This window comes from Saccopteryx leptura, chromosome 4 (genome assembly GCF_036850995.1).
Source record: "Saccopteryx leptura isolate mSacLep1 chromosome 4, mSacLep1_pri_phased_curated, whole genome shotgun sequence".
Lineage (NCBI taxonomy): Eukaryota > Metazoa > Chordata > Mammalia > Chiroptera > Emballonuridae > Saccopteryx > Saccopteryx leptura.
The window spans coordinates 22,317,340-22,339,257 of record NC_089506.1 but is presented as its reverse complement, the minus strand read 5'-3'; the positions used below and the strand labels follow the sequence as shown (position 1 = coordinate 22,339,257).

Genomic DNA, 21,918 nt, shown 5'->3' with positions numbered 1-21,918 from the left:
AATAATGGAGCTTTTTTGATGCTAAATAATTGCCTATTATTCCCTTTATTCCAACATGCAAGGACACCTCATTTTTTAAATAATTAAAACCCCATGCCATCTGTTCAGTGACTTTTTAAAGTTTCAGAAAAATAATTCTTCTAAATTAGACAAACTAGGAAAATACTGGCTGCTAGGCTATCTTGGGCTGAGCCAAAGAGTAATGGAATTATTGCAGAGCATAGAAAGGTCATGAAAGAGGGCTTCTCTACCAGTCACCCACTGACAACGCAGCAACCGGCCGATAACTTCTACTGTTAGAAGTTGGTCAGAATTATTTCAAATATAAATACTAAAATCATAATTTTACTTTTTATTCAGTCATAAAAAGGTAAAGCATGAAATAACTGTGTCTCTGCAGTACTGTGTGAGCAGCACTGAGGGTCCGATACTACCTCTCATAACTTCGAGTTGCTTAAACCCAGGTTTCTGATGAACGGGAAGATACAGAGAAATAGGTATACCAAAAAACATTCCTACTGTTCATGCAGTTTCACTGAACGTTTACATCCTCAGGATGTCCGCACACACAATGACCGATTCCATACAGTAACAACTAATTAAAAATAATTCCAAGATTTCTAGGAAAATGGTGTATATTTTTCTTATTCTTCTCATTAAGTACACCTAAAAAACCTGAACATTATTTATAAAATAAACATAAAAAGACACTTAAAGGTGGATAGAAGAAGGCAGACCAGTTAGGGATCTTGGTATCCAAAGGAACAAGATGTGGTACATTCCCAAGTCCTTAAGAGCTGAAGAAGCTGGACACCCAGAAACACCCGGAGGTAAAGAAGAAAGAAAAGCCTGCTCTCTCTAACCACAGGAGCAGGAAAGGACAGCCCAGCAAGATTCTACTTTGTCAAAGACCTCTAAAACCACCCAAAACAAAAATTTAAAATCTGAGGCCTTATCCCACCCATGAAGCAAAGGCCTAGTTATGAGCCTTGATTTGCAAGCTCATTGGGAGACAGAAATTTTATCTCTGCCAGGTAAAAATCAGTGCTTCCTCACCATAATGTCAGACCATGGACTGCGAAAAACTCAGTACAGCCATCATGTCATCTCATGTTATCAGTGGAAGCCATGTGGGGACAATCAGCCAAGATACAAAAGAACTTACTTAACAACACCATCAACCAACAAGATCTAATAGATACTTATAGAACATTCTAACAATAGCTAATATCATATTCTTTTCATTTGTCCAGGAACATTCACTAAAATAGATCCCATTCTGGGCAATAAAACAAAAATTTTTTAATGAAAATAGTAAGAATTTTGTCTAACCACAATGGAATCAAACAAGAAAGCTGTATCAGAAAGGTAACCAACCAAAAAATCTCCAAACACTTAGAATTTAAAAAACATTTCTTGTAAATAACCCATGGGATAAAAAAGAAGTCTCACAAAATTAGTTTAAAAAGTACAATGAAATTAATAAAAATAAAACATCAAAATTTTTGGAATACAGTTAAAGTAGTACTGATAAGGGAAATTTATAGCATTAAATGCCTTTGTTGGAAAAGGAAAAATCTCAAATAAATTTTCTAAACTACTACCTCAAGAACCTAGAAAAAGAGTGAAATAAAACCAAAGTAAGCAGAAGAAAGTAACATAACAACAGAAATCAAAATTAAAAACAAAAAAATCAGAGAAATAGTTGACTTTGAAAAAAAATTAATAAAGTTGACAAACCTCTAGGCAACACATAACACAGAAGAAAAAACCCAAATTACCAATTTTTAGCAATAAAACAGGGGCTATATCACTACGGATCTTGCAGGCACAAAAGGTGTTTAACAAAAGTAACAAAACTTATACACAGAAATTGGACAACTTAGATGAAATCGACCAATTTCTTTAAAAACATAAACTACCAAAACTCACACAAAGAGGAATATATAAAGCTAATTAATTAGCTCTATATCTATAAACAAACTGAAATAATAATAATCTTTAAAAAAAAGTGTCAAGCTCAGATGGTATCACTGACGAATTTGACAAAACATTAAAAAAAATAATAATCTCTTCCAGAAAATAAAAGATGGGATATTTTCTAACTCATTCTATAAAGCCAATGTTAGCCTAACACGAAAATAGATAAAAAACAAGTAAGGAAAATTACAGAACAATATTTGTCTTGTTGGAAATGTTTTGTATATTGGCTGTATCAGTGTCAATATCCTGATTATGATACCATGCACAGTTTTGTAAGATATTACTACTAAGGGAAAATAATACAGATATTTCTTACAACTGCATGTAAATAAAATATTATGGCAAAATAAAAATTTAATAAAAATTTTGAATAGAACTATTAACCCTTATAATATCAAAGCATTACTGAATTCTAATGTCACATATGTGTCCTGGCTGGATGGCTCGCTTGGCTGGAACATTGTTCTGCAATGCAGAGGTGGCTGGTTCAGTCCTTGGCCAGGGCACATACAGAAACAGATTGATGCTTCTGTCTCCCCCTTACCTCCCCTTCCTCTCTCTGGATTCAATCAAAATAAAAGATTAAAAAAATAGAAAAAAATAATGTCACATATGCTACTTTAAGAAAGCAAATGTTAACAGTAATTACATAAGAAAAAGAATTGTAAACCATTTAAAATAGCAATTTGGTTGTAGGTGAAGCTCTAATAAAAACTGCAATGAATAAGGTTGCTACAGTTTTTAGGGAAAAATGACAGCTGCTGTCAGTATACACTAATAAGTTATTATGCTTCACAAATATGTCATTTTTGATAAGTTGAAAGATCATGCTGGTTTTAATGATGCAAGCCTGCTGGCTTTAATTACACAAAAGGGTTGATGGGAAGAGCTTGAAATGTTAAGAGTCCTGGGTTATCTAAACAGAAAGCATTTCTACTCCTTCCCACTCCATATATATATATGGAGTAACTGCCCATAACTCATGTAAGACTACATTATTTGAGCTGCCTCTCACCTATGAATACTTCAGACATCTTGAATATTACATCCTTTCTTATTGATTTTAAATATTGTTTTATGTTTCAAATAAATGATCTTCAAGCTTACTGAGTAGAGAGTCAAGACTTAAGAACAGTATTTATACAGTTGGATAAATTATTACCCGATTAATTTTATTATAATAATATGATAAATCATGCAGGTAATATTAAGATGTTAAATTTTCTTTTTTAAAAGAACCATCTTTAAGATAAAAAAACATTATTAACAGATTGTATTTAAGCCTGAGTTTTTGGGTCAGTCCAACTTTTAAATGTGTTATGTATACTACTCCATCCTTCTAAATACATGAGTAGGTAAAAGTCTGATTCTCATCTAGAAGAGCACTGATTTGGGGGCCAAACTGAATCAGTTCAAATCCCAATAATTTTTCCTAGGATCTTGTAAAGGTAACTCAACATCTGTATCAGCAAAAATGGTACAATGATGATATCTATCTCCTAGTGTTACTGTAGGAATTAAATGCATGTAGAACATTGCCTGGCTCGAAGTACTCAGGAGTTGTCAGTTATTATTATTATTGCTATATTTTACATAAAACTAACTTCTAAAAGAAAGTTTAGCTTGCTATAAGTATTATCTAAACAACAATTCACTAAAACTACTAAACAAATTAAATAGGTACTAAAAAGCTAGACCAGTAATGGCACAGTGGATTACACAGTGGATTACAGTAATGGGCACAGTGGATAGAGCACCAACCTGGAATGCTAAGGTCTCTGGTTTGAAACCCTGAGGTGCCAGCACAAGGGCTCTCCAGCTTGGTCTTGGGGTTGCTGGCTTCAGTGCAAGATAGTCAACACAATCCTAAAGATCACCAGCTTGAGCCCAAAGGTCACTGGCTTGAAAGTCCAAAGTTTCTGGCATGATCCCAAAGTTCAGTGGTTTGAACAAGGGGTCCCTGGCTTGGCCCCAGTCACAGCACATGCAAGAAGCAATCAATGCACAACTAAAGTGAAACAACTACAAGTTGACGCTTCTCACTCTTCTCACTCTCTCTCCCTCCCTCTCTCTTTCTCCCTTTCTCAAAAAATAAACAAAATAAAAATAGATACTAAAAAGTAAACTTTTGACCTATTTATTCAAAGCACAAATAACACTTTAAAATTTAAATCAATGTGACCTAGTCCAATGTGGTCCTTTAAAAGTACTACTGCTTTTTCCTTATCCTAAATTATTTTCATATTTTTAAGGTTTCCAAAAAGGGTTTCAATAACTTTCAATAACCAAACCTTAAATTTTCCTATCATGTCCAAAATTATAGACAGACCAAACCATTAATAAAATTTTATTAACAATTAAATTAGTTAAGGGATTAACATTTCCAACCTGTCTTTAAAATGAGTATTCATACTATTTTAGTGCAATGACAAGTTTTAACTTTCTTACTCTAATACTAAAGGGAATTTTTAAAATCAGAATTCATGTATCATAATAATAATTTCCCCCCATAAGACTGCGATGGATAAACATATATAGCTTTTCTTGAAAACTAAGGCATTTCCTCTTATGTTTTATCTTCTAGGAGGAATGCTGTACTATTAGGCTTCCTAATAACTGATAAAAATTATTCACAAGGCCCTGGCCGGTTGGCTCAGTGGTAGAGCGTCGGCCTAGCGTGCGGAGGACCCGGGTTCGATTCCTGGCCAGGGCACACAGGAGAAGCGCCCATTTGCTTCTCCACCCCTCCGCCGCGCCTTCCTCTCTCTCTCTTCCCCGCAGCCAAGGCTCCATTGGAGTAAAGACGGCCCGGGCGCTGGGGATGGCTCCTTGGCCTCTGCCCCAGGCGCTAGAGTGGCTCTGATCGCAGCAGAGCGATGCCCCAGAGGGGCAGAGCATCGCCCCCTGGTGGGCAGAGCGTCGCCCCTGGTGGGCGTGCCGGGTGGATCCCGGACGGGCGCATGTGGCGGGAGTCTGTCTGTCTCTCCCTGTTTCCAGTTTCGGAAAAATGCAAAAAAAAAAAAAAAAATTATTCACAAAGTTCAATTAAGAACATGAGAAGTCTGTCTTTAATCATGTAGGCTGATAGTAAAAAGGTACTAAACATGCTATACAATATGCTACATTGTAGTATAGCTAATGTGCAAACCAAGCATTAAAAGAGTAATGACAAAAAGAAGAGAGTAAAAATTAGTCCCTGGCTTGACATCTGGAAGTCTAATGTTACAGCTACATGAAGTTTAAGCTTTACAGAACTGATATGTTCTTGATCAAAGAATCTATATAAGAAATCTGTTAAAAGGCTTAGTATATACCTCACCCATCATACCAACTAAAAAATATGTTTAAGCACTGTTTTAAGAGGTGTACATAACCATCAGCAATTCAAAACAATTTTTAGGAAGCATAAAATTTAATTGACTATTATAATATGGCATGAGATGTCAAAAATTACTGGCTAATGAATATTCACAGGACCTGCAAAATATGCTGCCTTGTTACTAGTAATCAGACATGAGATGTACTTGTTTACTTAGTCACTTTATGTACTTGTCTAAGTGCTGGGCACAAGGAAGTAAGCAAGACAGATACAAGTCCAAATCTTTGTGAAGCTTTTTTTTCTACTGGGACAAACAACAACAATTTTTTTTAAATGATGCGATTTCAGATATCAAAAAGCCATGAAGCCTGACCAGGCGGTGGCACAGTGGATAGAGTGTCGGACTGGGATGCGGAAGGACCCAGGTTCGAAACCCCGAGGTTGCCAGCTTGAGCGCGGATTCATCTGGTTTGAGCAAAAGCTCACCAGCTTGGACCCAAGGTTACTGGCTCAAGCAAGGGGTTACTCGGTCTGCTGAAGGCTCGCGGTCAAGGCATATGTGAGAAAGCAATCAATTAACAACTAAGGTGTCGCCGCGAAAAACTGATGATTGATGCTTCTCATCTCTCTCTGTTCCTGTCTGTCTGTCCCTATCTATCCCTCTATCCCTCTCTCTGACTCTCTGTCTCCGTTAAAAAAAAAAAAAAAAAGCCATGAAGAAAATAAAGCTAATGGGATTAAGGACAAGAAGACTTCTCTACAGAGTAAATCTTTGAGTGGAAATTTAACTGATGAATCATGTGCAGTTCTGGGGCAGTGTTCCAGTTTCAGTAAATAGCATATGTTAATTTAGACAAAGAAAACGGTTTCATGTGTTTGAGGAACAGCAAGCATCCAGCTGTAGCTGAAGCAGAGATCAGGGACAAATACAGTAGAAGATCAGAGATATGTAAGGCAGGCACTCAATCATGGTAGACTATGGTTAGAGTTTGGATTTCATTCGGGGGTAATAGAATATATTAAAGAGCATTCTAATCTTAGAGCAGACTATGCTTTAGAAAGACCACTCTAGCTAGAGTGAGAACCAAGTGAAGTATAAGTCAAGGCACAAAGACCCAGTATGAGGCTACTGCTGTCATGAAAGGTAGGTGATGAAGGTGGACACTAGGCTGAGGCCGTGAAGCTGGTCAGAAATGGTAGGACTGAGGATTTGAAAGTATGGTGAACAAAAATTACTGGCACGCTAGATGCAATGTGTAAGAAATAGAAAAGAATCCTACACTTTAGCTTGAACAAAACCCAGTAGACAAATCTATATAGGCAGGGTCTAGATCATTTCAGTCCTCAATGATCATGTTGAAGAGTTTGGTTTTACCTGAAAAGAAGTAGAAAGCACTGAAGAAGAAAAGAGAAAAAAGGATTCCAGATGTATTTCGTTGATTTAACAGGCCAGGCTCCACAAGCAGACACCAGACCCCTCAACACTGCCTCTGGCCTGATCTACAGCTGATTCTTTCTAGAAAGGCTGGGAGCCAGCCTATCAATCATAAATTACAATTTCCTCAAAACTGCAATGAACCCAGATTAAGCTTGCTCTTGAGACACCTTGGTGTAAATATATCCTGCTTCCCTACTCCTGTACCCCCAAATCCACTTAGGATGCTGCTGGGAGCCATTATCATGGCAACCTGCGACCATCTCAATGCTCCCGCCTTACATCCCTGTCATCCTTGGTTCTGCTTTGGTCATTTATCCTTTCGAGACTCTCAGACTCAATCTACTGTCACCTCTTCTCCTCTACTGTCATCTCCTCCTGACCCAACTTCCCACTGTGTCCCACAGAAACCCACTTCAATAAGTGTCCCCTTTGTCAATCACCTTTAACTTTAGTGTGGCTTTCCCAAGAAAATGCCACAAGCATTGCAACCCCTAAAAGGGAAGCTCCTCATTCTCCAAATCTTTAATATGCCAGCCAGGATGGAGAGACATGACACGTTTGTGGGTGCTAAGGCTGAACATGGTAAAGAAGTACAATTCCCATGGAACTGACAGGATGACCAAGTCCGGGCAGGAAGAAAACAGCCTGCCCAATGGTAAACACTAGATGACTGGCTAAAAAACTTTACATCTCTCCAAGGAAATTATAAAGTCATTATAAATTCATGTTGCAGAATAATACTTAATGCCTTTTAAGAATATTCATGTAACTATTAAAAAAAAGATTACTAAGTAATATGTAACGTACAAGGCTGATCTGATTAAAAAGAAAGAAAAATATGTGGTATGTCTGCTCAGAAAATTATAAATAAACTCTACCAAAAGGCTCTCTCTAGGTAACAGAATTAAAATAATTTTCTTTTTTATTAGAAGGAAAGGCCAAAATAAGTGATTTTATTTTTTTTAATTTTATTTATTGACTGATTTTAGAAAGAGAGGAAGGAGGAGAGAGAGGGAGAGATAAACACTGATTTGTTGTTCCACTTATTTATGCATTCATTGGTTGATTCTTCCATGTGCCCTGAGTCAAGATCGAACCCACAACCTTGGTATATTGGGATGACTCTAACCAACTGAGCTACCTGGCCAGGGCTGAAAATAAGTAAGATTATAAAAGTTATAATAAGAGCACACCAAAATTGCCTAGAACTGCAGTCATTAACAAAATACAAAAACAAACAAACAAAAAGACCCTCAAGATTTCTTCTAAGCATATCATTGACTTAACAATTCAGCAAAGAGTTGGATGAGTCTCTCTAGTTAATTAATTCTTTTCAAACTACCTAGGTGGACTATCCAAAGCAAATGGCTACATGCTGGGGTCCCTTTATAACTAATGATTGTTTGATATTACTTTGTAAAAATTCATGCATTCTTTATGCAGAAGAGGGTATTACCCATTTATATTCTAAAATATTCTGTACTAAATTGTGAATATTCATAAAAGTGTGTGTGTGTGTATGTATATATCTATAGATATATATGTATACATACACACACACACCTATATATACATCTTTACAAACTTTTGGCTTATGTACAGTAATAATACGTAAAAAATACTGTAAAGTCACCTTTAGCAAATAAATTCCCCAAAAAGGGAAAAAAATTAAGAACAGAAACTTCACTCTCAAGGTAAGTAATGATACTACAACTGCATCTGTCATAAAAATTGACTGATACATCACCCAGATTAATCTCTCCACGTTATTCCTTTCCAAAGATTCCCTTTATATCAATGCTTAATCTTTTAAATTTAGCTTTAAAAATAATACTTCCTTTATAATTCCAAAGAATTTTTTTAGAAGAGAACCTGCATGGGCAGAAAAACATTTAGAAATGTACTTAAGTGTTATTTCACTGCATTATATAACATGAATGTGTAAATATCAGTAGCTTCTATTTTCCACAAAGTTAACTACTATTACTAGAATGTTCTAGAAGATTTTTCTTTTAAATCATAATTGAAAAGTTATATGTCATTTCCAAAAAAAGTAAATATTCTTGAAAAGAATAATTCAGAACAGTGTTATGACCGAGGATGACCAGTATGTTCCTTATCTAAGCAAGGTGCAGTGCCAGATGCTTTTCAAATCAAGTTTAACGCGGAGACGGGGTATCTGTTCTCCAGGGTTCTTCAGTCTCCATGAGTTACTACGCCACAGCTCTTTCCCAAACTAACAACAGCCATTACCATCTCCCCCTAAATCCATTCCAAATCAGGAAGTAGCTTCCTGCTGTTAATTAACTTATATTTTAAACTTTGTCTTTGAGAAAATGTAGGTGGATCTAAAAGCAGTGTTGCATTAAATGAGCAGCGAACAGACAGGGCAGGTGTTGAGGGTTGAAGGGAAGGAAAGGTCAGAGGGAGGACACTGAGCTGGAGAGACAGTCCTGGTCAGCACTTACAACCCACATCTCACTATGAACCAGATCCCTCCTTCCGTCAGAAACCAGCCGAGGCTGCGACTGCTGCCCAGGGCTTTGTGAACAGGGTCACTGAACGGCTGCAGAGCCAAAGCAGGCCTGAGGCTATCTATCTGAATTCATTATTTAAAATTGTATAATTAGATTTAAATTTCTTCTCATCTACACCTGTCTAAAATAGCTTTATTCCTCTCGTGTATGTTATCTTCATTTAGCATCCCAATCACCTGACCTTTTAATTGAGAAAAATTGTATTACTCTGACTTGGCAGATATTATATTAATTTTAACATGGTGGGAAGTTCTTTCTATACAAAGTAACAAGAATTCTGCATATTTTCAAAGCTTTCTGTATATAAACATTTTCCATTTATCTCAGAATCCTTGTTAAAAATGCACAGCATGGACACTAAACTTAAAAGTGAACAAAAGATTTATTTTCTTCAAACATGGGCAAATGTAAAGGAAGTTAATCATTCCCTTGCACACAAGCACCCAAAACAGTACTCTGAGCTCTGCAGTGATAGAGGCTCCAAATGACAAAGGTCAGTTAAGTAAAAGAAGGCAAAGGCAGCAGAACCCAGACGCTAAGAATAAAAAGAAAAATAGATCCAATGCAGCATTTTGAGAATGAAGATCAATGAAAACAGTTGCTCAATACCATAAACTTAGAGCATTATTTTCTATACTATCATGAGAGATAATTTCCTTTTAGCTGGTTTGTGACAGCTGTCATAATAAAACCAACACTTAAGCCAAAAAAATGTTCATTATCTGAAGTAAAAAGATTATACGCCGCCTCAGTTAAAAAGTACTTAGGTAAAGTGAGAAGATATAATAAAAATACAAACAGGGCAGCAAGGAAAGAGCTGCATCATATTTTATTTATTGACCTAAGGAACATGGCAGCAGGTTGCCTTTCCGATCAAAACTATCTACTTTTATAAAGTGATACAGATGCCCTTGCCTGCTCCATAGTGAAGGTCTTCAAAAGCATCAACTGAAAGGATGAGGTACAAGAAAATTATAATCTAAACCACAAAAAATGACTACAACATGAGTGAACAATGTATGTTATCATTTAATGCTATAATGCTCACAAATTCTAAGTAGAATAAACTATCTTACTGCTTAATGCCTATAGGAGCAAGCATAGCAATTAATGAGACTGTTAATGGATCAAATCAATAATGAAGTAGAGATAATGGCATATGTACTTTGTTGAGCTTAATCAGTAGAAACAAATAAAATTCAGTGCATAAAGATTTTCTAAACTCAAGCCAGTAGTTGCAGAGATAAAATAAGGTGGTAGCTGTCGGTTTTCTTACCTGTGAGAACAGCTTTTGCTGAAGGATCTGCCAGGTCCAGGGCTGATTTCCCATCAGTGTTCCGAATGTTTGGATCAGCTCCGTGCTGCAGCAGCACTGTGCAGGGAAAGCAGAAACAGTATCTTACCTCCGGGATACAAAGATTATTTACTGGTAAGTGTCGTCTCGGCATGGTGTAGGCATACACATACATGGCACGGATTTTTTCTCTTTCAAGAAAAAAAAGAAGAAAGCAAAAGAAGAGGGGGGAAAGCACTGCAGCAAAGGATCCTCTCTAGAGTAAAGCAAAGTTGGCAACTTATGGTATAGTATCATCACATGACTTAACATCATCAACATGGAACCAGAAAAATCTTGCAGAAGACAGTTTGGGTCTGCCTCCTTAGGGCAGCAGGACGCGAAGCTGTGCGTTCCTGCCTCTCACTGTGCACTACGCTATCAGGGAGCCTGCCCTCTCTTCACTACCACTGTGGCTGCTTGTTGCTGCTGCTGCCTGACTGCTGAACGCCTAACACTTCCTCCCCTCAGAAGAGTTGTAATACTGTGCAAGCCTTTTAGCGGCTCACCGCTTACATATGAATCTCGCCCTAACACACTGGCTCGCTTCCAAGAAGTTTCACAGTAATGCATACAACTCGGTCCCCTGCAGTTGAGCTGCAAAAAAGAAAAAGAAAGAACGAACTGCCTTCTACAATGATTCTTTCCATCAAAAATGTTTAGAAACAGAAACTCAATCATTACAATATATGCTAAGGAATAAATGTTGAACATGCTTTATTGAGCAGCAAGTAGCTACAGAGAATTCTTAGATATGGGGGCTCCCAAAAGATAATCAATTTTTAAGTAAAATCCAGCTATAATAATTTATTAATCCAAAACATGATTCTCAACTACATCTGGTATTGGGGAGGGGGAAAGACAGGTGTTGCTGTAATACTACCTAACCAGTGGTTAAACTAATAAAAACTAGTCCAAATAAGCACAGGTTAATCAGAGGCTAGTCGAATAGTTCAAATAGTTAAGATTTTGTGTACTCCTGGAGAGAACAACCATTATACTACAGCATACATTTAAAACAAAAAAGAAATATTTAATTCAAATAAGTATTTAAAGATATGTTATATATTGTCTAAAAACATCTGAGTCACTACTGCTCATGAGTCCCAAATTCTCATTCATTACCAGCTAACTCCATGCTAAAGAACATACATTCTTTTGGAATACTGGGAAGGCAACCCTCATCTATTACTAATAATCCTTCCTCTTCCTCTTCCTTTAATGCACAAGCCATGCAGTCAATTACTAGCCCTACCCAGAACTAGGACACAGCTGCTGGGACAGTGCAGTGTTTATCAGCATCTCTTGCATTAAATCTCTGGCACTCACAGATTTGGGATAATAAGAACTAGCCAAAGCTTGAAAAGAGACAGTGAGATTTTGCCAAAACTTTCTATATGATTTTCTTATTTATTTCATTCTTAATTAAGCAAGAACATGATTTTGCAAATGTTTACAAACTGACTCGAGTAAATAGATTAAAATAGCAAGTACAGTACCACAGTATCAAACTGTAGTTATTCTTTTGTCATAATGAATAAGCTTTCACAGCAGCAATTTTTTTGTTTAATTCCAGAAAGAAATCCCAACACAAAGATTTGGCTTTTAAAAGGGTCCTTATCATGAAGCAGGCTCATGTATCAAATGTAAAGTTGACAGCTATCACTGTATCTCCATAGCAATATATTGCTGAGCGATCACTTACAAAGGGAGGAAACGAAGAACAGCTACCATGAAAAAGTTTTTTCTTGCATATATCAATAAAGCAATATGTTAATGTAACAAGGCTTGGCAATCATATGACGGGAACTTTTATTTTGCAGCTTAATGAGTGGCAGAGGCAAAACACTGACAGCCTGTTGTTCCTCCAAAAGTCACGTAAAACCTCAGTCTTTTCTGTTGTAACCAGTTCTTCACCTAGAAATCTGCCATTATAGTTGCAGTTTTGCTTTACTTTAGATGATTATTAAAGGAACAATCTTTTAACTAGAAATAATTTGTTTTCTAAACACTTCTGAGTCATACCTAACTCTTTCACTGGACCTGGACACTCCACTGCAGAGTAATGTGGCAACAGGAAAGAAGCTGCATTTTCTGAACCAGATGTTCGTAACTAAATTCACATTAGAAAATATTTAACCATTTTTAATTCACCAGATATGAGTTAAAAGGAAAAAAAAATTAATAGATGTAAGAGTTTTAGGAGCAAGAAAAGTATATAAAACTAGACCAGAGGAATCTAACTTTTATGAAAAGGGACTGCTGAAAGGATTAAATGAGAACAAAGGTGCCATAATATGTATTAGCTAATAATATTTAAAATACATTTATTTATTTATTTATTTATTTATTTATTTATTTATTTATTTATTGGTATTTTTCTAAAGTGAGAAGTGGGGGCAGGAGGGGCAGACAGACTCCCGCATGCGCCCACCCGGGATCCACCCGGCATGCCCACCAGGGGGCGATGCTCGGCCCCTCTGGGGCATTGCTCCGTTGCAATCGGAGCCATTCTAGCACCTGAGGCACAGGCCATGGAGCCTTCCTCAATGCCCGGGCCAACTTTGCTCCAATGGAGCCTTGGCTGTGGAAGGAGAAGAGAGAGACAGAGAGTAAGGACAGGGGGAGGGGTGGAGAAGCAGATGGGTGCTTCTCCTGTGTGCCCTGGCCAGGAATTGAACCCAGGACTTCTACACGCTGGGCCAACACTCTAACGCTGAGCCAAGCAGCCAGGGCTAAAATACATTTTTTTTAAAATGTAGAACTTGTTTGACCTCTCAGCTCTAACTACTGTACTAATTCTGTCCTAAAGCAGTGGTTCTCAACCTTTCTAATGCCGTGACCCCGCAATACAGTTCCTCATGTTGCGGTGACCCCAAACCAAAAAATAATTTTGGTGGCTACTTCATAACTGTAATTTTTTGCTACAGTTATGATTTGGAATGTAAATACCTGATATGCATTATGTATTTTCCGATGGCTTTAGGCGACCCTGCTGGGGTCGCAACCCAAAGGTTGAGAACCGCTGTCCTAAAGTCATATCCTCAGATCGTTACTATTTCTGTATAGAGACAGACAATAAATACAGTGTGTCTGTAAAGTCATGGTGCACTTTTGACCGGTCACAGGAAAGCAACAAAAGATGATAGAAATATGAAATCTGCACTAAGCAAAAGGAAAACCCTCCCAGTTACTGTAGGACGATGTGGATGTGGCAGCATGTGCACATGCACAGATGATGACGTAATTCCCTGTATACAGCGGAGCAGCCCACGGCAATGCCAGTTGAGACATGGATGGTATAGAGGAAAGTTTAGTGTGTTCTGTGGCTCACTAAATTCGAATCCGTGACCAAAGTGCAATGTGAATATTGGCGCATTTATAACAAAGCACCACCACATAGGAATAACATTACTCGGTGGGATAAGCAGTTGAAGGAAACCAGCAGTTTGGTGGAGAAACCCCGTTCTGGTAGGCCATCAGTCAGTGTCGAGTCTGTGGAGGCTATACGGGATAGCTACCTAAGGAGCCCTAAAAAAATCTGTGCATGCTTGTGCTCGACAATTACACCTAAGCAAGACTACAGTTCATAAGGTGTTAAATAAACATCTCTGTTTTATGGGGTACAAATTGCGGCTATTGCACGCTATCAAACCAGCGGATAGACCCACACGATGCGCATTTGCTACAGATATGCTTCATGAGATCGACAATGATGCAAGATTTTTGCAGAATATTGTGTTTAGCGATGAGGCGACCTTCCATATCTGTGGACATGTTCATTGCCATAACATCCGAATATGGGCTGCTGAACATCCTCGTGCCTACGTTGAGTACGAACGTAACAACCCTAAAGAGAACGTGTGGTGTGGCCTGATGCATGATAAGGTGATAGGCCCTTTTTTTTTTTTTTTTTGCGGAGCAGTCTGTGACAGCAAAGTCCTATATTGACATGTTGGAATTGTATGCAGTGCCACAATTTCCAGAAGGTGTCATCTTTCAACAGGACGGCGCTCCTCCACACTACGCCACCATTGTTCGTGAGTTTCTGGATAGAACATTCCCCCGGCAGTGGATAGGCAGGAGTTCTGTCAATCCATGGCCACCACGATCCCCGGATCTGACGCCCTTAGACTTTTACTTTTGGGGTTATGTGAAGCAACGTGTACACTGAACGTATCAACGACATTAATCACTTAAAACAGAGAATTACAGACGTTATTCACTCTGTTACACCAGACGTCCTTACCCGTGTGTGGCAAGAACTTCACTATAGTTTGGATGTGTAAAGGGCATCAAATGGAGCCCAGATCGAACTGCACTGAATAGGTATGAAACTGGGAGAGTTTTCCTTTTATTTGGTGCAGATTTCACATTTCTATCGTCTTTTGTTGCTTTCCTGTGACCGGTCAAAAGTGCACCATGACTTTACAGACACACGGTACATATTGGGCTTTGTAGACCATATAGTCCCGTTCAACTATTTGTCCCTGTCTGCATCCCAGCATTACAGGGGAAGAGCAGATACAAACAATACTTAAAAGAATGTATATGGCTGTGATCCAATAAAATTTTATTTTATCACATTGAACTATGAATTTTGTATAACTTTCTTGTGTCACAAAACATTATTATTGGGAAAATTTTAAAAAATCATTTGAAAGGGTAAAAACAATTCTGAGCTTGCAGGACATACAAACAATAAGGGATGAGTTGGATTTGGCCCGTGGATCCTAGTCTGCCGCCCCAGCCTTGGGCAGTGATATACCAAGTGAAGTCTACGAACTGGTCTAGTCCCAGGACTGTCATCTGTCTACATCGAGCAAAGCAGATATAACAGGAAGCATTTAGAACTATGTATGTCATTTTAAAATTACGTTTTCCAGGACTTCACTTGCATTATAGCTTATAAAATGATCGGCCTGTCATGCACTGGGTGCAAAGAAACTGGTTCTCTTCCACGGACAGTCTGAGAAGCACTGAGCCAGGGCACTTGTAAGATTCTCTGGGCCTCAGCTCCCAGATCTCTGAAGTGAAGGAGCTGGAACAGGCAGATGATTTCTAGATATCCAAGAGAGGTCTCAAATCCCTGATAATGTTTTTAGAGTTATAGCAAAAGACCTGAAAGATGAAGATCTAAATTCTTTATTAAAAATAAAAAGGTATCTTCTAAAACCAGAAGACTAGCACATACATGAAGCAAAGGTAATTACAATGGCTTTCAAGAATGTCAGTATGTCCTCGAAGTGGCAGCACGTAGGACTCTTTGTTCTGGATGCTTCAAAACACGCTTTAAAAGTTTTTAGCTACTAGAGGGAATAATAAAAATGTGACTACTAATACAAAACACAATTAGAAATTCATCTTGTAAATTCAATATACAGTAACAGCATATTAATATAAAACAAATTATTCTTTTAAAGTAGCATAAATGTCTTAAGCAAAATTCCCAAAATATACAAACAATATAGAGAGTAAAATTTGAAAGAAAAAGGAAATTAAAATCTGAGTGTCGGTACATAAATTCAAGACTACTGCGGGCATTTGGAATCTCCTTATAGTATCTCCTTGTACTAATTAAGGTATTATCAGACCTCAAATCTCCAATGACTTGGCTGTGTCCAGTTGTTCTACTGAGGCATGTCAAATCCACTTATCTCCTCTTGACGTGAGGAGGAGAAAATATAGCAGCTGGCATAAAAACAGAAACTAATGTAGGATCTCAATATTCAAAATGTCATTCTCAAAAGAGCTTACGGCAAGAAAACAACGTGATTCCCCAGTTTCTGGGGCGAACGTTTGGCTGCAGTGAGCCCGGTTCCGAAAGCACGCCGTTAGCCTGTGACCAGTGCAGCAGGGACTAAAACTGACTCATTCAATTTCCTCCAAACTATTACATTTCAGCATTTATATCATTTTAATTCTTCCAAATAAAAATACTTCTACACATATGCAAAGCTTCACCCTGTCAAATTCCTAGAAACATAGAAAATGTTACTATGATAAATTGCATTTAACTACAGGAACATTATTAACTGATTTAAGAAGATAGCAGACATAAAAATAATGTGAATTTCCCAAACCAAAATTATAGCAAGCCTGTTAGGTAAATAATCAAAATGTGTTTTAGTATAGTTTTCACTTTAAAACACTGTAATTCTTTCTGTTTTCACTATAGTTTGGATGTGTAAAGGGCAACAAATGGAGCCCACATCGAACTGCACTGGATAGGTATGAAACTGGGAGGGTTTTCCTTTTATTTGGTGCAAATTTCACATTTCTATCGTCTTTTGTTGCTTTCCTGTGAACTATGAAGTTTGTATAACTTTCTTGTAAGACTTGTAAGATTCTCTGGGCCTCAGCTCCCAGATCTCTGAAGTGAAGGAGCTGGAACAGGCAGATGATTTCTAGATATCCAAGAGAGGTCTCAAATCCCTGATAATGGTCTAGAACTCTATCAGTGGTCTAAAACTGCTCCTCACAATGAACAATTTTAAAAGATGTTATATATGCTAAAATGTTAAGTATTTCATAGTCATCTTACCAAGTACAGACATATTCCTTTTACTGAGTTTTAAAAATTGAATCACACCAAGTACCAAGTTCAACAGATAATTAGTAGGTAAGATTATTTTTAGAGCAAATTATCAAGAGACCACGATGTTAGAGAAATTTGGTAAACACTTTGGATTTTCCACAAAACGTATTAACAAAGCATAAAACCAAGCCTCCAGAAGCTCAGGGTGGTCTGCCAGCAATTGAACTCTGCTAAAACAAAAATAAACACTTTCCAGAATAAGGTAAGTGAAAACAACATTGCAGAGTCTCTACGATATCTACTGTTAAATAAAAAATTAATAGATATAACAAAAAAGAAAAATGTGACCCACAGTCAACAACAATGAAAAGCAGTCGAAAGAAATCATATCTAAGATACCCCAGATGTTGAACTAAGACAAAGACTTTACAGCAACTATTACAAATAAATTCAAATAACTAAAGGAAAATATGGCAGGAAGAAGTACCACTGGGAATTCTTGACCTGAAAAGTTGAAGGAGTCATACTATTTAAGATTTATTATAAAGCTATAGTAGTTGATAGTGTATTATTACAAGAAGAACACACATTTAGATCAATGGAACAGGAAATAGATCAACACATGTATAGTCAACTGATTTTTCTACAAAGGGCCAAAGTAATTCAATGGTGGAAAAGATAGTTTTTTCATCAAATCATACTGAAACAACTGGTTATCCACACAGAAAAGATAAAAATAAATAAATGAAAACATAAAATTTGGCTCTTACTTTATACCATTCAAACAAATTAACTACAAATGAGCCATAAATTTAAGTATAAAAGTTAAAATAATAAAATCTATGAAACAAAACACGGAAGAAAATCTCATGACCTCCAGATAAGAAGGATTCCTCAGGATACAGAGCCTAAACCACAAAATAAATTATTAATAAGTTGTACTTCATCAAAATTATGACTCTGCTCTTTAAAAGACACCATTAAGAAAATGAAAAGGCAACATACTGGTCAAGATGGCAGAGTAGGTAAACACTGTGCTGCCCTCTGCCCAGATCACATCAAAATTACAACTAAATTAAAGAACTACCACCCCTGAGAACACCTGAGGATTAGCTGAACAGAACTCATATAACTAAGAATATAAAGAAGAAGCCATGCCCAGTCTGGTAGGAGAAGTTGAGACGCTCAACAGGCTGGTCCAGAACTCTTGTGTGGTGGTTAAGAATCCAGAGGGATAACTCAGCTGTGGAGGTCCCTTCCAAGGAGAGAGGGACCCCAGCCTCATATCAAGTTCCTGAGCCTGAAGCAGCAGTGCCAGGAAGAAGAGTCTCCACAACAGCTGGTTGTGAAAATCAGTGGACATCCATCTGGGGGAGGTCAAGAGCTGCTGTAGACCCAGGTATCCTCTTAAAGAACCAGCCCATGGACTTCCTCACTGATGGACTCACTTGTTCTGAGCTCCAGCACTGTGGCAGCAGAGAGAAAAGCACCAGGAACACAGAAGAAGGAACTGAGTTGTCTGGCTTTCAGGCAAGGGCTGGGAGGCAGCCCTTTCTGCACAAAAATGCTAACAGGTGCCACATCTGAGCCAATATTGTTCACTCCACACTAGTAATGCCCTGAGACCCTGTCCCATCCAACCTGCCCACCAGCCCAAACCTCTTCCAGCAGCTGTTTCTCTTAGCTGCCAGCCTTGGCACATGCTGCAGAATTTCCTAAAATTTCTTAAAAGGCCAACAAAACCCAATAAATAATGGCTGGCACTGGTGTGTCCTGTACCTCTTGCTAAGCAGTCCCCAGTCCAACACTAGTGACAGCTGGCCTCAGTTCACAGCATAACCTCTCCCAGGTCCCTCCAAGTCCAGCACAGGCAGCTACCAACTAAAGATCACTTGTAACTCTTACCAGGTGATCGCAGACTGGACACAGGCAGCAGCTAACCTGGGCCTTCACCAGAGTCCCTCCCAAAGGGCCCCAGAACCAACACACCTGTCAGCCAGCTTTAGACCACACCAGAGGACCACACAATTACCTCCACAAACAACACAACCAAAGGGTGGACTTGGCAGGCACCAGAGCCCCACTAAAGTGAGTCCTGCTCTGTGGGTCAGCCCCCGCCAACAGCTCATTCACAGTAGTTACAGCCGGTCCTCATCTAAGTGAATTAAATATTCTCATATTTTTTTTAATTTTTTTTTTTATTCATTTTAGAGAGGAGAGGGAGAGACAGAGAGAGAGAGAAGGGGGGAGGAGCAGGAAGCATCAACTCCCATATGTGCCCTGACCAGGCAAGCCCAGGGTTTCAAACTGGCAACCTCAGCATTTCCAGGTTGACGCTTTATCCACTGCACCACCACAGGTCAGGCCACCTAAGTGAATTAAATGCTCCAATTAAAAGATATATAGGGGTCAAATGGAAAAAAAAACCCAAGATCTATACATATGCTGCCTACAAGAGACCTATGTCAGATCTAAAGACACACCCAGACTGAAAGTAAAGGGATAGAAAAAGATACTTCATTCAAAGGGGGGCGGGGGCTATGGTAGCAATACTTATATCTGACAAAATAGACTTTAAAACAAAGTCTATATGCTTGACCAGGCGGTGGCACAGAGGATAGAGCGTCGGACTAGGATGCAGAGACCCCAAGGTCATCAGCTTGAGTGCGGGCTCATCTGGTTTGAGCAAAGCTCACCAGCTTGGACCCAAGGTCACTGGCTCGAGCAAGGGGTTACTCGGTCTGCTGAAGGCCCACGGTCAAGGCACATATAAGAGAGCAATCAATGAACAACTAAGGTGTCACAATGAAAAACTAATGATTGATGCTTCTCATCTCTCTCTGTTCCTGTCTGTCCCTATCTATCCCTCTCGCTGACTCTCTCTCTCTGTTAAAAAAAAAAAAAAAAGGCTATAACAAGAGACAAGAATATCTCTGCAACAATAGCCAAGAAGTGAAAGCAATCTAAGTAACCATCAATAGACAATTAGGTAATCTAAGAAGATGTTGTAGCCTGACCGGTTGGTTGGCTCAGTAATAGAGCATCAGCCCAAAGAATGGATATCCCAGGTTCGATTCCTGGTCAGGGCACAAAGGAGAAGCGCCCATCTGTTTCTCCACCCCTCCCCCTCTTGCATTCTCTCTCCTTTCTCCTCCTGCAGCCATGGCTCGATTGGAGCAAGTTGGCCCCAGGCACTGAGGATGGCTACATGGCTTCCGCCTCAGGTGCTAAGAAGAGCTCAGTAGCTGAGCAACACAGCAATGCCCCAGATGGGCAGAGCATCACCCACTAGTAGGCTTGAGGGGTAGATCCTGGTCAGGACACATGCAGAAATCTGTCTCTGCCTACCTTTCTCTCCCTGAATAAAAAAAAAATAGATGTGTGTGTGTGTGTGTGTGTGTATCTGTGACAGATACACACACACACACACACACAATGGAACATTAGCCATAAAAAATGTATCTTAAAAGGTATTATGCTAAGTAAAATAAGGAAAAGACAAATATATGATTTCACTTATACAACAAAAACAAAAAAAGATTCATAAATAAAGAGAATACATGGATGGTTGTCAGACGGGAGTGGCATTACGGGCTGGGTGAAAAAGGCAAAGGGATTAAGAAGTACGAATTGGCAGTTACAAAACAGCCACGGAATGTATAGTACAGCATAGGGACTAGAGTCAATAATATTTTAATAACTATATATAGTGCCAAACAGGTTCTAGACCTATAATGGGAATCACTTCATAAGTTAGGTAAATGCCTAGCCACTATGCTATAATGTTAAAATTAATATAATATTGAATGACAACTGTAATTAAAAATTAAAAATACTGTAATGTAGTTAATGCCATCATCTAGAAAGAAAGAGAAGTCATAAGAGCATATTAGATAAGTGACTGGTTTTTAAGTTATATAGCAATTCATTTTATTTTAACTAGAAGGTTTTTTGAAACAAGTCAGTTTTCAAAGATGAAACACAAATCTGATAAAAATAAAACACAATATTTTACAAAAAAAGAAAGAACACAAAAAGGCAAGCCACAGACTAGAACAAAACATCTTCAACAAATATGTGTGATAATGAATTCAAATCCAGATTACCTAATGAATTCTCATAAGTCAATAATAAAAAGACAAACAACCCAATTTGAAAAATGGAAAAAGGCTAACATATTTTGTAAAAGATATACAAGCACTTATACATGAAAAATGCTCAATATCATTAGTCAATGAGAAATGCAAATTTAAAAGACAGGAAATACCAGTTGTTAATGAGGATGAACTAAACTGGAACTCTAATACATTGCTGGTGGGCATATAAAATGGTGTACCCACTCTGGAAGTCAGTTTGGCAGTTTCTTATAAAGGTAAATATACTTCACTACTGTGTCCTTCCAATTCTACTGTTAGATATTTCCAAAAGAAAAAAAAAATGTGTTTCCACAAGAGACTTACATGAATATTTCTATGTTTATCTATAATAGTAAAATCTTGGAAACAATCTCAATATCCATCAACAGGAAAAAAGACAAGTTAAATTATGGTATCTCCATACAACACAATACTGCTCAGCAATAAAAAGAAGTGAATGAGTAACTCATACAAGAGGGATGAAATCTCCAAAACATGCAGAGCAAAAGAAGCCAGACAGCAAAGAAAATATTTCTAGAGTATAAAACTAATCTATAGTGACAGAACAGATTGATTGTTGCCTGGGGATATTGAAAAAAAAGAGAGAAAACTGACTACAAATGGGCACCAGAGA

The 21,918-nt window shown here is 38.1% G+C and overlaps 1 protein-coding gene across 1 annotated transcript in view; it reads right to left on the bottom strand.

Moving 5' to 3' along the window:
• TNKS (tankyrase) overlaps positions 1-21,918 on the bottom strand; it is a 204,668-nt gene that overhangs the window by 127,626 nt on the left and 55,124 nt on the right. The window contains exon 3 of the mRNA XM_066380270.1: positions 10,554-10,649. Within this exon, the coding sequence (XP_066236367.1) occupies positions 10,554-10,649 (96 nt within the window). The remainder of the gene's footprint in view (positions 1-10,553; positions 10,650-21,918) is intronic.